The sequence below is a fragment of the Hemitrygon akajei genome, chromosome 8 (assembly GCF_048418815.1).
Source record: "Hemitrygon akajei chromosome 8, sHemAka1.3, whole genome shotgun sequence".
Classification (NCBI taxonomy): Eukaryota; Metazoa; Chordata; class Chondrichthyes; order Myliobatiformes; family Dasyatidae; genus Hemitrygon; species Hemitrygon akajei.
In genome coordinates this window covers 180,426,110-180,441,327 of record NC_133131.1, presented here as the reverse complement: position 1 = coordinate 180,441,327, position 15,218 = coordinate 180,426,110, and the positions used below count along the sequence as shown (strand labels likewise).

Sequence of the window (15,218 nt, the reverse complement as noted above, 5' to 3'; positions counted from 1 at the left end):
AGTAGACTTAATGGGCTGAATGGCCTAATGCTGCTCCTATGTCTTATGGTCTTGTGGGAAAGTGCTGGGAACTATACACTAGTGAGTCTCATGGCAGTTGTAGGGAAAATGCTGAAGAAAATTCTTAGGGATAGAATATATGATAGGAAACCAATGGTATAATTAGGTCAAGTCCATGGGTGTGTTTAAGGTGGAAGCTGATAGTTTCTCATTCGGTGAGGGCATCAAAGGATATGATGAGAAAGTAGGTGTATGGGGTTGAGTGGGATCTGGGATCAGCCATGATGGAATGGCTGAGTAGACTTGATGGGCTGAATGGCCTAACTCTACTCCTATGTCTTATGGTCTAATCTTGTCCTACCATTTACTTGCCCTTCCTGACAGCCTGACTGCGTGCTAGCTTAGCTTTTTAACTATTTGTCCTAACTTCTATTCAATCTCCCATCAGTTTCCGGCTTTTCAGAGAAAACAACCCAACTTTATCCAGCCTCTCATGAAAGCACATGCCCTTGAAACCAGGCAACATCCTGGTATATCTGTGTACCCTCTCCAAAGCCTCAACAACCTTCCTATAGAAGGGGTGACCAGAACTGTATGCAATACTCAAAATGTGGCCTAAATAGAGCTTTATAAAGTTGCAACTTAGCCTTTTGACTTTTGAACTGAATGCCTTGACTAGTAAAAACAAGCATTCCATAAGCCTTCTTCACCTTATCGACCTGTGTAGCCACTTTCAGGGAGTTCTGAACTTGAGTTCTAGGAGATCTCTGCTCAGCAGCAGTGTTAAGGATCTTGTCTTTAACAGTGTACTGTCTCCTTTTGCTCCACCAAGGTGCAGCACCTCACATTTATCTGTGTTAAACTCCCACCTGCCATTTCCCATATCTGCACCTGGTCTACATTGTGCTATATTCTTTGCCAGTCTTCTACACTATCCACAACTTTACCAATCTTGGTATCATCTACAAACTTACTAACCCACCCATTACATTTTCATCCAGGTCATTTATTTTCATCACAAACAGCAGAATCCCTTGCATAGATCCCTGCAAAACACCATTAATTACAGAATTCTAGCCAATTCACCGCTGACTCCATGCATTTTAATCTTCTGTATTAGGTTCCCATGAGGGACTTTGTCAAATAACTTACTGAAATCCATGTAGGTAACATCCACTGCCCTACCCTCATCAATCTGTCTTTGTCACCTTGTCAAAAATCTCAGTCAAGCTGGTAAGGCATAACCAGCTATGCACAAAATATGCTGGCTCTCCCCTAATTAGGCCATGGGGTTCCTATCGTATATTCTATCCCAAAGAGTTTTCTCCAGCATTTTCAACTGACATTAGACATTAGTTCCTAGAACTTTCCCTCAAGACCGTAGACATAGGAGCAGAATTAGGCCATTCAGCCCATCGAGTCAACTCTGCCGTTCTATCATTGCAGACCCAAGATCCCATTCATCCCCATACACCTGCCTTCTTACCATATACTCTGATCAGGAAACAATCAACTTCCGCTTTAAATTTACGCATGGACTTGGCCTCTGCCACTGTATGTGGCAGAGCATTCACAGATATACTACTGTCTGGCAAAAAAATATTCTTCATTGCCTCTGTTCTAAAGGGTTGCCCTCAATATTGAGGCTGTTTCCTCTAGTTCTGGATAACCCCACCACAGGATACATCCTCTCCACATCCACCCTGTCTAGTCCTTCCAGCATTTGATAGGTTTCAATGAGATCTCCCTGCATTCTTCAAAATTCCAGTAAGTACAGGTCCAAAGCTGCCAAATGCTCCTCATACGTTAAGCGCTTAATTCCCAAAATCATCCTCGTGAACCTCCTCTGGAATCTGTCCAATGACAACACATCCTTTCTGGACTATGCTGCGCAAAACTGTTGACAGTATTCCAATGCGGTCTGACTAATGTCTTTGTTAGGCTCAGCATTTTAGAAATTTAGAGACATAAAAAACTACAGCACAATACAGACCTTTCGGTCCACAATTCTGTGCTGAACATGTACTTTAGAAATTACCTAGTGTTACCAGTAGCCCTCTGTTTTTCTAAGCTCTATGTACCTATCCAGGAGTCTCTTAAAAGAGCCTATTGTATCCACCTCCATCACAGTTGTTGGCAGTCCATTACTTGCACTCACCACTATCTGTGTAAAATAACTTACCCCTGACATCTCCTCTGTACCTACTTCCAATCACCTTAAAACTATGCCCTCTTGTGTTAGACATTTCAGCCCTGGGAAAAAGCCTCTGACTATCCACACGATCGGTGCCTCTCATCTTGTACACCTCTATCAGGTCACCTCTCATCCTCTGTCACTCAGTTGATGAAGGCCGATGCACCATATACCCTCTTAACAATACAGTCAACCTGTGCAGCAGCTTTGTATGTCCTATGGACCCAGACCCCAAGACCCTTCTGATGCTCCATGCAGAATATGAGCTGTCCACAACCACTCTGCCTTCTGTGGGCAAATCAATTCTGGATCCACAAAGCAAGGTCCCCTTGGATTCCATGCCTCCTTATTTTCTCAATAAGCCTTGCATGGGGTACCTATCAAATACCTTGCTTTAATCCATATACATTACATCTACTCCTCTACCTTCATCAACATGTTTTGTCACATCCTCAAAAAATTCAATCAGGATCGTAAGGCATGACCTGCCTTTGACAAAGCCATGCTGACTATTCCTAATCATATTATGCCTTTCCAAATGTTCATAAATCCTGCATGTCAGGATATTCTCCATCAACTTACCAAGCACTGAAGTAAGACTCACTGGTCTATAATTTCCTGGGATATCTCTAATCCTTTTCTTGAATAAGGGAACAACATCTGCAACCCTCCAATCCTCCGGAACCTCTCCCGTCCCCATTGATGATGCAAAGATCATTGCCAGAGGCTCAGCAATCTCCTCCCTCGTCTCCCACAGTAACCTGGGCTATATCTCATCCGGTCCCAGTGACTTTTCCAACTTAATGCTTTCCAAAAGCTCCAGCACATCCTCTTTCTTAATATCTATCTGCTCAAGCTTTTCAGTCCGCTGTAAGTCATCCCTACAATCACCAAGGTCTTTTTCATTATGTACCTCCAGTTCCATCCACATTTTCCACTGTCACACTTGATTGGTCCTATTCTATCATGTCTTATCCTCTTGCTCTTCACCATACTTGTAGAATGCCTTGGGGTTTTCCTTAATCCTGCTCGCCAAGGCCTTCTCATGGCCCCCTCTGGCTCTCCTAATTTCATTCTTAATCTCCTTCCTGATAGCCTTATAATTTTCTAGATCTCTAACATTACCTAGTTTTTTGAACCTTTTGTACACCACCTATACCCTACCTTCCTTTCCCTGTCTCATTGGAAAGTACCTATTCAGAACACCATGCAAATATACACTGAACATTTGCCACATTTCTGCCATATATTTCCCTGAGAACATCTATTCCCAATTTATGCTTCCAAATTCCTGCCTGATAGTTTCATATTTCCCCTTACTCCAATTAAACGCTTTCCTAACTTGACTGTTCCTATCTCTCTCCAATGCTATAGTAAAGGAGATAGAACTATCATCACTCTTCCACTGAGATACCTAACACCTGACCAGGTTAATTTCCCAATACCAGATCAAGTACAGCCTCTCCTCTTGTAGGCTTATCTACATACTGTGTCAGGAAACCTTCCTGAACACACCTAACAAACTCCACCCCATCTAAACCCCTTGCTCTAGGGAGATGTCAATCAATATTTGGGAAATAAGAATCTCCCACCATGACAACCCTGTTGTTACTGCATCTTTCCTAAATCTGTCTCCCTATCTACTCCTCGATGTCCCTGTTACTATTGGGTGGTCTATAAAAAACACCAAGTAGAGTTACTGACCCCTTCCTGTTTCTAAGTTCCACCCACAGAGAATCAGTAGACAATCCCTCCATGACTTCCTCTTTTTTTGCAGCCGAGACACTATCCCTGATCAGCAGTGCCATGCACCCACCTCTTTTGCCTCCCTCCCTGTCTTTTCTGAAACATGTAAAGCCTGGTATTCTACCATTCCTGCCCCTGAGCCATCCAAGTCTCTGTAATGGCCACAACATCATAGCTCCAAGTACTGATCCACGTTCTAAGCTCGTCCACTTTGTTCATGATACTCCTTGCATTAACATTGGTACATCTCAAGCCATCAGTCTGAGCCCATCCCTTCTTGATCACCTGCCTGTCCTACCTCTCATACTGTCTACAAGCTTTCTTGATTTGTGAGTCAACCACCCCTTCCTTCAGTTTGTTCTCATAGCCCAGCAATTCTAGTTTAAACTCTCCCCAATAGCCTGAGCAAACCTTCTTGCCGTGATATTGGTCCCCCTCAGATTCAAGTACAACCCGTCCTTTTTGTACAGGTTATGCCTACCCCAAAAGAGGTCCCAATGATACAGAAATCTGAATCCCTGATCTCTGCTCCAATCCCTCAGCCACACGTTTATCCTTCACCTCATTCTATTCCTATACTCACTGTCGCATGGCATAGGCTGTAATCTCATGATTACTACCTTGGTGGACGTGCTTCTCAACTTTAAGGATTTATGAACATTCGGAGAGGCTTAATATGATTAGGAATAGTTAGCATGGCTTTGTCAAAGGCAGCTCGTGCCTTACGAGCCTGATTGAATTTTTGAGGATGTGACTAAGCACATTGATGAAGGTAGAGCCGTAGATGTGGGTATATGGATTAAAGCAACGCATTTAATAAGGTACCCCATGCAAGGCTTATTGAGAAAGTAAGGATGATAGATAGATAGATAGATAGATACTTTATTCATCCCCTTGGGGAAATTCAACTATTTTTCCAATGTCCCATACACTTGTTGTAGCAAAACTAATTACATACAATACTTAACTCAGTAAAAAAATATGATATGCATCTAAATCACTATCTCAAAAAGCATTAATAATAGCTTTTAAAAAGTTCTTAAGTCCTGGCGGTAGAATTGTAAAGCCTAATGGCATTGGGGAGTATTGACCTCTTCATCCTGTCTGAGGAGCATTGCATCGATAGTAACCTGTCGCTGAAACTGCTTCTCTGTCTCTGGATGGTGCTATGTAGAGGATGTTCAGAGTTATCCATAATTGACCGCAGCCTACTCAGCGCCCTTCGCTCAGCTACCGATGTTAAACTCTCCAGTACTTTGCCCACGACAGAGCCCGCCTTCCTTACCAGCTTATTAAGACGTGAGGCGTCCCTCTTCTTAATGCTTCCTCCCCAACACGCCACCACAAAGAAGAGGGCGCTCTCCACAACTGACCTATAGAACATCTTCAGCATCTCACTACAGACATTGAATGACGCCAACCTTCTAAGGAAGTACAGTCGACTCTGTGCCTTCCTGCACAAGGCATCTGTGTTGGCAGTCCAGTCTAGCTTCTCGTCTAACTGTACTCCCAGATACTTGTAGGTCTTAACCTGCTCCACACATTCTCCATTAATGATCACTGGCTCCATATGAGGCCTAGATCTCCTAAAGTCCACCACCATCTCCTTGGTCTTGGTGATATTGAGACGCAGGTAGTTTGAGTTGCACCATATCACAAAGTCCTGTATCAGTTTCCTATACTCCTCCTCCTGTCCGCACATACTGATACTGGATGGGATCCAAGCGGACATTGCTTTGTGGATCCAGAACTGGCTTGCCCACAGAAGGCAAAGAGTGGTTGTAGATGGGTCATATTCTGCATGGAGGCTGGTGACCAGTGGTGTGCCTCAGGGACTCTGTTCTGGGACCCTTACTCTTTGTGATTTTTATAAATGACCTGGATGAGGAAGTGGAGGGTTGGGTTAGTAAGTTTGCTGATGACACAAAGGTTGGAGGTGTTGTGGATAGTGTGGAGGGCTGCCAGAGTTTACAATGGGACATAGATAGGATGCAAAACTGGGCTGAGAAGTGGCAGATGGAGTTCAACCCAGATAAGTGTGAGGTGGTTCATTTTGGTAGATCAAATATAATGGCAGAATATAACATTAATGGTAAGACTTTTGGCAGTGTGGAGGATCAGAGGGATCCTGGGGTCCGAGTCCATAGGACACTCAAAGCTGCCATGCAGGTTGACTCTGTGGATAAGAAGGCATACGGTATATTGGCCTTCATCAATCGTGGTATTGAGTTTAAGAGTCGAGAGGTAATGTTGCAGCTATATACGACCCCAGTCAGACCCCACTTGGAGTACTGTGCTCAGTTCTGTTTGGCTCACTATAGGAAGGACGTGGAAACCATAGAAATGGTGCAGAGGGGATTTACAAGGATGTTGCCTGGATTAGGGAGCATGCCTTATGAGAATAGGTTGAGTGAACTCAGCCTTTTCTTTTTAGAGCAACGGAGGATGAGAGGTGACTTGATAGAGGTGTACAAGATAATGAGAGGCATTGATCATGTGGATAGTCAGAGGCTTTTTCCCAGGTCTGAAATGGCTAGCATGAGAGGGCATAGTTTTAAGGTGCTTAGAAGTAGGTACAGAGGGGATGTCAGGGGTAAATAGCCCTCTGCAAATCATTCTTGGCCTGGGTCACCAGACTTGAATGCCCCAGTGCTTGTCTTTAGTAGACAGTGTACCTCCTGGTTCATCTTTGTTTATCTTGTTAAGCAGCCTTACATGTGGGTAATGCCTTCTAAAATCCAGTTAAATTACATCCACCGCTTTTCCTTTGTCCACTCTGCTTGTTACTTCCTTCAAGAACTCTAACAGATTTGTCAGGTAAGATTTTCCTTCACAGAAACCAATCATCCAACTTCCCACTCACTTTTGCTACCTTATATGCCCTTTCCTTGGCTTTTATGCAGTCCTTAACTTCCTTTGTCAGCCACGGTTGCCTCCTCCTTCCATTTGAGAACCGTTTCTTCTGTGGAACATGTCTATCTCCATAGACCTCAGCCATCTCAGCTCTGCCATCATCCCCACCAGTATCCTCCTCCATATCACCCGGAGATTGTTCCCTTCTTAAAACGGGTCTCCAGGACCTCACCTGTGGCTAGAGAGGATACGAAGATAATGGTCAAGGGCCCAGCAATCTCCTCTCCTGAATCCTTCAATAACCTGAGGTAAATCCCCATCAACCCTGGGGATTTATCCACCTTAATACTCAGTAGGAAATCTAACACTTCCTCCTTCTTGACCTGTAAACTCACTAATATAGATATTTATGCACTCAGCAATGATCTCTTTCATATCCTTTTCCTTGGTAAATACTGAGGCAAAGTACCCATAAGTACCTCAGTGATATTGTTTGCATCCAAGCAAATGTTACCACCTTTATCCTGGAGTACCCCACACCCTCCTTAGTTATCCTCTTACTCTTGATGCATGTAAAGAAAGCCTTGAGGATCATCTTAATCCTACTTGCCAAGGGTGTTTCATGACCCCTCTTGGCTTTCCAAATTCCTTTCCTTAGTTCTTTTCTGGCTTCCTTATGCTCCTTATGTGCTTCATTTGATTTTAACTTCCAAAGCTTTACATACAAATTCATCACCTCTCTGGACATCCAATGTTCTCTTATCTTTCCATACCCTGCCCTTCCTATTAACAGGAATGTAACTTTCCTGTACTCTGTGCAGTTGATCTTTGACCACCCTCCATGTCTGATGTGGAGTTGCCAGTGAAAAGGTGTCCCACATTAATGCTTCATAGTTCCAGCCTAATACGTACTCCAATTTAAAACTTGCACTGGACCATACCTATCCTTATCTATAGCTATCTTGAAAGTTAAGGAGTTGTAGTTACTGTTTCCTAACTGTTCACCCACTGAAATGTCAATCACCTGATCAATCTCATTACCCTACACTAGGTCTGGTATGGTCCCTCCTCTGTTGGACCATCCACATGTTGATTTAAGAAACCTTCCTGGATACAGTTAACAAATTCTGCCGCATCGAAGCTCATTGCACAAAGAAGTTTCTAATTTATATTGGGGAAGTTGAAATACCCCATGATAATAACCCTATTATTTTTACACATTTCCTTAATCTGATTACATCTGTTTCTCAATGTCCCAGTGACTATTAGGGGGTCTGTAGTGCAATCCCATTAGTGTGATTGCACCTTTCCTATTCCTGAATTCTACCCAAATGGAGTCAGTGTCTGACTCCTCAGTGGTGTTCCTTCTGAGTGCAGCTATGATATTATCCCCGATTAGTAGTGCAACTCCACCCCCCCTCACTTTTACTTCCTCCTTTATCTTTTCTAAAATGTTGAAAACCTGGTACATTAATCATCCATTCCTGCCCCTCTCTCAACCAAGTTTCAGTAATGGCTACAACATTGTAATTCCATGTACAGATCCATGCTCTAAGTTTATCACCTTTACCCATAATATTCCTAGCATTAAAATATATACACTTCAAACAATCCAACCCATCATACTTCTTATTTCAATTTTGCCTTTCAGTACTTTCCCTGACATCTACCTGCCGGTCAGATCCTTCCCTTCATGGAACAATTGATAATGAACAATTATTCTACTAACAGGTCTGTCTTTGAACTTTGGGAGGAACCCATGCATTCCATGGGGAGGATGTACATACAAATGCCTTACTGAGGACCCAGAGATTGAACTCTGATGCCCAGAGCTGTATAGTGTCCTGCTGTCTGTTCTGCTACTGTGGCACCCCTAATTAAGCATCATAAGTTTAATTAGTTCAACCTGGACTTCTGCTATCTTCAAAGGCATCCCACTATTAAACACATCATTTTCCTCCCCTTCACTCTTCGCTGTCCACAAAGATTGCTATGTCATTCTCTTTTCCACTTGTCCCTCTGCACTGATCTCTCTCCTGGCGCTTATCCCTGCAAGCAGAAAAAGTGCTACACCTATCTGTACACCTCCTTCACCACCATTCAGGGCCCAAGAGTGTCTTTCCAGGTGAGGCAACATTTCACATGTGAGTCTGCTGTGGTCGTCTACTGCATCCAGTACTCCCTGTGCAGCATCATGTACATTGGTGAGACGTGATGCAAGTTTGGGGACTACTTTATCAAGCACCTTTTCTTCATATGCCACCACACCATTTCAATTTGACTTCCCATTCCCATTCCAGCATGTTGGCCCATGGACTTCTCTACTGTCATGATGAAGCCACTCTACTCTCAATCTGGATAGCCTTTATCCTGACGGAATGGACATAGATTTCCCTAACTTCCAGTTATTTCTCCCACTTCCCCATTCTCTATTTTTCCATTGTCCATTCTGGTATCCATCTTACCTCTTCTCTTCACCTACCCATCACATCCTCTGGTACCTCCTTCCCTGCTTCCCTTTCTCCCATGGTCCATTGTTTTCTCCTATCAGGTTCCTTCTTCAACCTTTTAACTTCCATCTGACACTTCAAACATTTTTACTTCATTCTCTCCCTCTCCTGATCTCAGCCATCACCTGCCAGGTTGTATCAAATCCCCTCCCCCCATCTTATTTTCTCCTTTCCAGTGCTTAAATATTGACTGTATATTCCCCTCCATAGATACTGCTTGACTTTTTGAGTTTCTGCAGGACTTCCGGGACACCTAGGCACTACTCAAGTAGCAGCAGTACTCTTAATGGATACGATTAAATTTTGTGTGTGTTGCTCAAGATTTCCAGCATCTGCAGAATCTGTATTTCTGATCAGAAGGGCATCTTCCTGTGTTGTACTGTTCTTTGTTACAAACCAATCCCATCCCCTACAGCCCCAATAACCACTTGTGTCAAATGACTGGCAGGCAGGTCCTGTCACAGTCGTGGGCACCAGTTGTTTGAAGTATAGGAGGAGGCACGGCTGATGCTGGTGTGGTGTAGTGGTATGATGTGACATTTCCTGTATCAGGTGTCAGAGGCAGTGCTCAATGGTGAACCTGTTCTGTCTCTTCACAGATGTGCAGTCCATTAACTCAGATTATGGAGCTTCCGTTGTGCAGAAAGTTTTGACCAGGTGAGTTGGCATTTCCCTCCACAGTGAGAGCTTCCTATTGGAAAACTTGCTTAGTGCTGTGACAAGACCTCTCATTCGCAGGCCCAGAACCTCGATCGATCAACTCCTACCAAGCAGCACACCACCAGATGCTCTGGACCTCCTGAACAAGTTACTGATCTTCAATCCAGATTATCGGCTCACTGCAGAGCAGGCCCTTGGACACCCGTACCTCAGCAGGTAAAAACAAAGAGGTTGTACTTCAGGTACCAATACAGTGGGGTTTTGGCACCCAGACATCAATGGGTAAACTCATGCACTAATGCCAACAGGCAGATACAGGGTGCAAAGACACCAGGGACTGCAGAAGATGGAATGTGTGATGCTTGTCTGTCATATACAACATAATAGGGAACCTGTGTGGGAGAATTTTTAAAGTGGAAAAGCTGTTGCACTAGGGCAGTTCCACTCTGCCAACCTTTGAAAGTCTAGGTCCAGTGGTACGAGTATCATCACACTGGGGTCTTCCTTGGTTGCAGTGGATCTCCATGACTTCTCTGTACCTTGTCAAGGAATCATAGAGTCTTAAAACACTAGAGCACAGATACTGGCCCTTCAGCCCATCTAATCCATACAGAAACATTAATTAGCCTAGTCCCTTCACCCTGCAGCCAGACCATAGCCCTCCATACTCCTCACATTCAGGTATTTATCACATATTTCTCTAAAATGTTGAAATCAAACCCGTATCTACCACTGGCACTGGCAGCTTCTTCCTGACTCTCATGACCCTCTGAGTGAAGAAATTCCATCCTCATGTCCCCCTTAAAGTTTTTGCCTTTCACCCTTAACCCATCAACTCTGATTGTAGTCCCACTCAAGCTCAGTGGAAAAACCCTGATTGCATTTATTCTATCTATACCATAATACTATAAGATACAGGTGCAGAATTAGGTCGTTTGGTTCATCGAGTATGCTTTGCCATTTCATCATGGCTGATCCTCTCAGCCCAGTCTCTTGCCTTCCCCCATATCCTTTCATGCCTTGACCAGTCAAGAATCTATCAACTTCTGCCTTAAATATACATAATGGCATGGCCTGCACAACTGCCTGTGGTAACAATATCCACAGGATCACCATTCTCTGGCTAAAGATATTTCTAGACACCTCCATTCTAAAGGACGTCCCTCTGTCTGTATCCTCTGGTCTTAGACTCTCTCACCATAGGAAATATCCTCTCTGCGTCCACTCTATCAATGCCTTTCACCATTCAATAGGTTACAACGAGGTCACACCTAATTCTTCTGAATTCTGGAGAATACAGGCACCGGGCCATCAAACACTTTTCATATGTCAAGTCGTTCAATCTTGGAATCATTTTTGTGAATCTTCTTTGAAGCCTCTTCAGTGTCGGCACATCCTTTCTAACATAAGAGGCCTGAAACTGCTCACAGTTCTCCATGAGGCCTCACCAGTGCTTTATAAAGTCTCAACATTACATCCTTGCGTTTATATTCTAGTCCTCTTGAAATGAATGTGAACATCATAGTTGCCTTCCTCACCACAGACTCAACCTGCAAATTAACCTTTAGCGAAATCTACAAAGGACTCGCAAGTGCAAAAGCTTTCTTTAAAACATTATTTACCTGTGGCATACTTTCAAGGAATTATGGATCTGTATTCCCAGATCCCTCTATTCTACTGCACTCCTCAATGCTCTATCGCTCACTATGAAAGTTCTACCCTGGGTGATCCTCCCATGGCTGTTCTCTTTCCCTCTCAGCTCTAATTTCTTGCCTTCTGCCCGTATCCCTTCATGCCCTAATTAATCAATAATCTATCAACCTCTGCCGTACATATTACCAATGACTTGGCCTACACAGCTACCTGTGGCACCAAATTCCACAGATTCATCTCTCTTTGGCTAAAGAAGTTCCTCCTCATCTCTTGTCTAAAAGGACGTCCCTCTATTTTGAGGCTGTGTCCTCTGGCCCTAGACTCTCCCACCATAGGAAACATCCTCTCCACATCTACTCTATCAAGGCCTTTCAATATTCGATAGGTTTCAATGAGATATGCCTTCATTCTTTGGAATTCCAGTGAGTACAGGCCCAGAGCCATTAAGTGTTCTTCATATGATAAGACAGAATCATTTTTGTGAGCCTCCTTTGAGACCTCACCAATGTCAGCACGTCTTTCCTTCAATAAGGGGCCTGAAATTGCTTGGAGCAACTCATCGATGAGCATGACAACCGCCTACTGCCACAATCTGAGAGGGAGATCTTAAATAGGCTTTTCCTATTCGTGCTCCTATATCTTTTGGTCTTATGAGTTTTGCAGATCTCCCTTCCTGGCCCTTGGATCTGACTAGATCTCATCTACCGGAGATGACTTTACATGTAAGGTCAGGCATGTCCCTGTATCACTGAGGCCTGAGACCTGCTGGAAACCATTACCTGGCCAGTTTGAGTGGTATACCAGGGAGTGGCTGTTGCTGCCAGCAAACAGCCACTGGAATGTGTAGAAACAAAAAAACTGCTGGGGGGAAATCAGCAGGAGAGAGTACCTCACAAACTGCTGGGGAATTCAACAGATTAGGGTAACAGACGAACTGTGAGGGACCCCAGTGGGTAAGAGTAACAAACAAAATACTGGGAAACTCAGTGGGTCCATAAAACCACAAGATCTAGTTGTCGAATTAGATCATTCAGCCCTTTGAGACTGCTCCACCATTGCCATATCCTTTGATGCCCTGGCCGATCAGGCAACGATCAACTTCTGCCTTAAATATATGCACGGACTTGGCCTCCTCCGCAGTCTGTGGCAGAGCATTTCACAGATTTATTATTCTCTGTCTAAAAAAATTTCTCCTTACCTCTGTTCTAAAGGGTCACCACTCAATTTTGAGGGTGTGCCCTCTAGTTCTGGATACCCTCACCATAGGAAACATCTTCTCATCCACCCTATCTAGTCCTTTCAACATTTAGTTGGTTTCAATGAGAACCCCCCCCCCCCCCCCCCCAGCATTCTTCTAAATTCCAGTGAGTATAGATCCAATCACAAGCAAGAGAAATGCTGGAAATACAAGCAACACACATATAAAATGGTGGAGGAACTCAGCAGGCCAGGCAGCATTTATGGAAAAGAGTACAGTCGACGTTTTGGGCCAAAACCCTTCAGCGGGACTGGAGAAAAAAGCTGAGAAGTAGATTTAAAAGCTGGGGGAGGGGAGAGAGAAACACAAAGTGATAGGTGAAACCTGAAGGGAGAGGGATGAAGTAAAGAGCTGGGAAATTGATTGGTGAAAGAGACAGAAGGCCATGGAAGAAAGAAAAGCAGGGAGGAGCACCAGAGAGAGGCGATGGGTGGGCAAGGAGATAAGGTGAGAGAGGGAAATGGGGATGGGAAATGGTGAAGAAGGGGGAAGGTAGGGGCATTACTGGAAGTTTGAGAAATCAGTATTTTCTCCAACCTTCCAGGTAAGGCGTACAGATCAGGGTAACTGTATCTACCCTGATACAGTAGGGTATCAGGTACCCTACTGATAGCTTCATCGGTTAGTCTGTTGGGTCATATACCGTGTCCGGTGCTCCCGGTGTGGCCTCCTGTATATCAGTGAGACTCAACGTAGATTGAGAGACCGCTTTGCTGAGCACCTATGCTCCATCTGCCAGAAAAAGCAGGGTCTCCCAGTGGCCACCCATATTAATTCCACTTCCCATTCCCATTTCGATATGTCTATCCACGGACACCTCCACGGTCTTGATGAGACCACACTTAGGTTGGAGGAACTACAACACCATATATTCCATTTAGGTAGGCTGGACAGATCACTGACAAACTACTGGGAAACTCAGGTGTTCAGAGTAATATACAGCTGCTGGGGAACTCTGCAGATCAGTGTAGCATCAAACTGCAGGAGAACTCAATGTGTGACAGTATCAGACAAACTGCTGGGCAACTCAGTGGACCGGGGTAGGAGACAAACTGCTGGGAGAACCCAGTGGGTGACGGTAACAGACAAACTACTGGGAGAACCCAGTGGGTGACGGTAACAGACAAACTGCTGGGGAACTCATGAGTTCAGTATAATCGAGAAACTGCTGAGGAACAGCAAGTCAGTGTAACAGACAAACTGCTGGGGGATCTCAGTGGGTCAGTGTAATAGTTAAACTGCTAACTGCTTGGGGAACTCAGATCAGTGTAACAAACAAAACTGCTGAGGAACTCAGTGGGTCAGGATAATAGACAAGCAGTGAGGGAACTCTGGGTAACAGTAACAAATTGCTGGGCCACTCAGTGAGTCAGAGGAACAGAACCTGTTGGGGAACTCAGTGGGTCAAGGTAATTGACAAACTGCTGGAGAAAGATAGATCAGTGTAACAGAAAAACTGCTGGGAAACAGCAGGTCAGTGTAACAGACAATCTGCTGGGGTACTCAGTGGGTCAGGATATCAGGCAAACTGCTAGGGAAGTCGGGGTCAGCATAACTGACAAACTGCTGGGGAACTCAGTGGGTCAGAGTACCAGACAAACTGCTGGGAGAGGTCAGTGGGGTAGGGGATCAGACAAACTACCGAGGAATTCAGTGGGTTGGAGTAACAGACAAACTGCTGGGGAACTCAGGGGGTTGGGGTAACAGACAAACTGCTGGGGAAATTAGCAGCTCAGGGTAACAGACAAACTGCTGGGAAGCTCAGTGGGTCAGGGGATCAGAGAAACTGCTGGGAGAATCGCAGCATTTTAAATTTTAAATCGCAGCAAGAGGCGGAGAGGGAAGAAGTAAAAGAAGCTCGGAGAGAAGCTGGGTTTTTTTAACTGATCACGGCAACGAGGCTAGACTGCGCAGGTGCATGATGTAGCGTGCTAAAGGTTTAAAAAGGAGAGGAAGTTTTCAACGGTTATTTAAATTGCAGCAAGAGGTGGAGAGGGAAAAGGTAAAAGAAGCTTGGAGAGAAGCTTTTTTTTTAACTGATCGCGGCAAAGAGGCTAGACTGCGCAGGCGCGTGATGTAGCTCGCCAAAGGTTTAAAACGAAAGACCGCCATATACAGCGGCCATCGTCGTAGCAGCCATTGTCGGAGTGGACTGAGGCAGAGTGGGTCAGCTTTGGCTCAGTCAGGCTTCAGCGAGAACCAGCAGAGGCGAGGTTTGAATGGGGCACGATTGCGCAGGCACATGAAAGTCGGCCTCTGAGATCAGCGGGGGAATTTAAAAAGTGAGCAGAGGCTGAGTACGAGCTTCACTCCAAGTGAGGTAAGGCCGGGTAAGCTCCTTTAA

General features: G+C 44.6%; 1 protein-coding gene across 3 annotated transcripts in view; it reads left to right on the top strand.

Annotated features, from left to right (window-relative positions):
- The window catches only part of mapk15 (mitogen-activated protein kinase 15), a 182,629-nt gene that overhangs the window by 96,242 nt on the left and 71,169 nt on the right, over positions 1-15,218 (top strand). For all 3 annotated transcript variants that reach the window (XM_073055254.1, XM_073055253.1, XM_073055255.1), the window contains exons 8-9: positions 9,903-9,960; positions 10,042-10,179. In XM_073055254.1, coding sequence (XP_072911355.1) covers positions 9,903-9,960; positions 10,042-10,179 — 196 coding nt within the window. The remainder of the gene's footprint in view (positions 1-9,902; positions 9,961-10,041; positions 10,180-15,218) is intronic.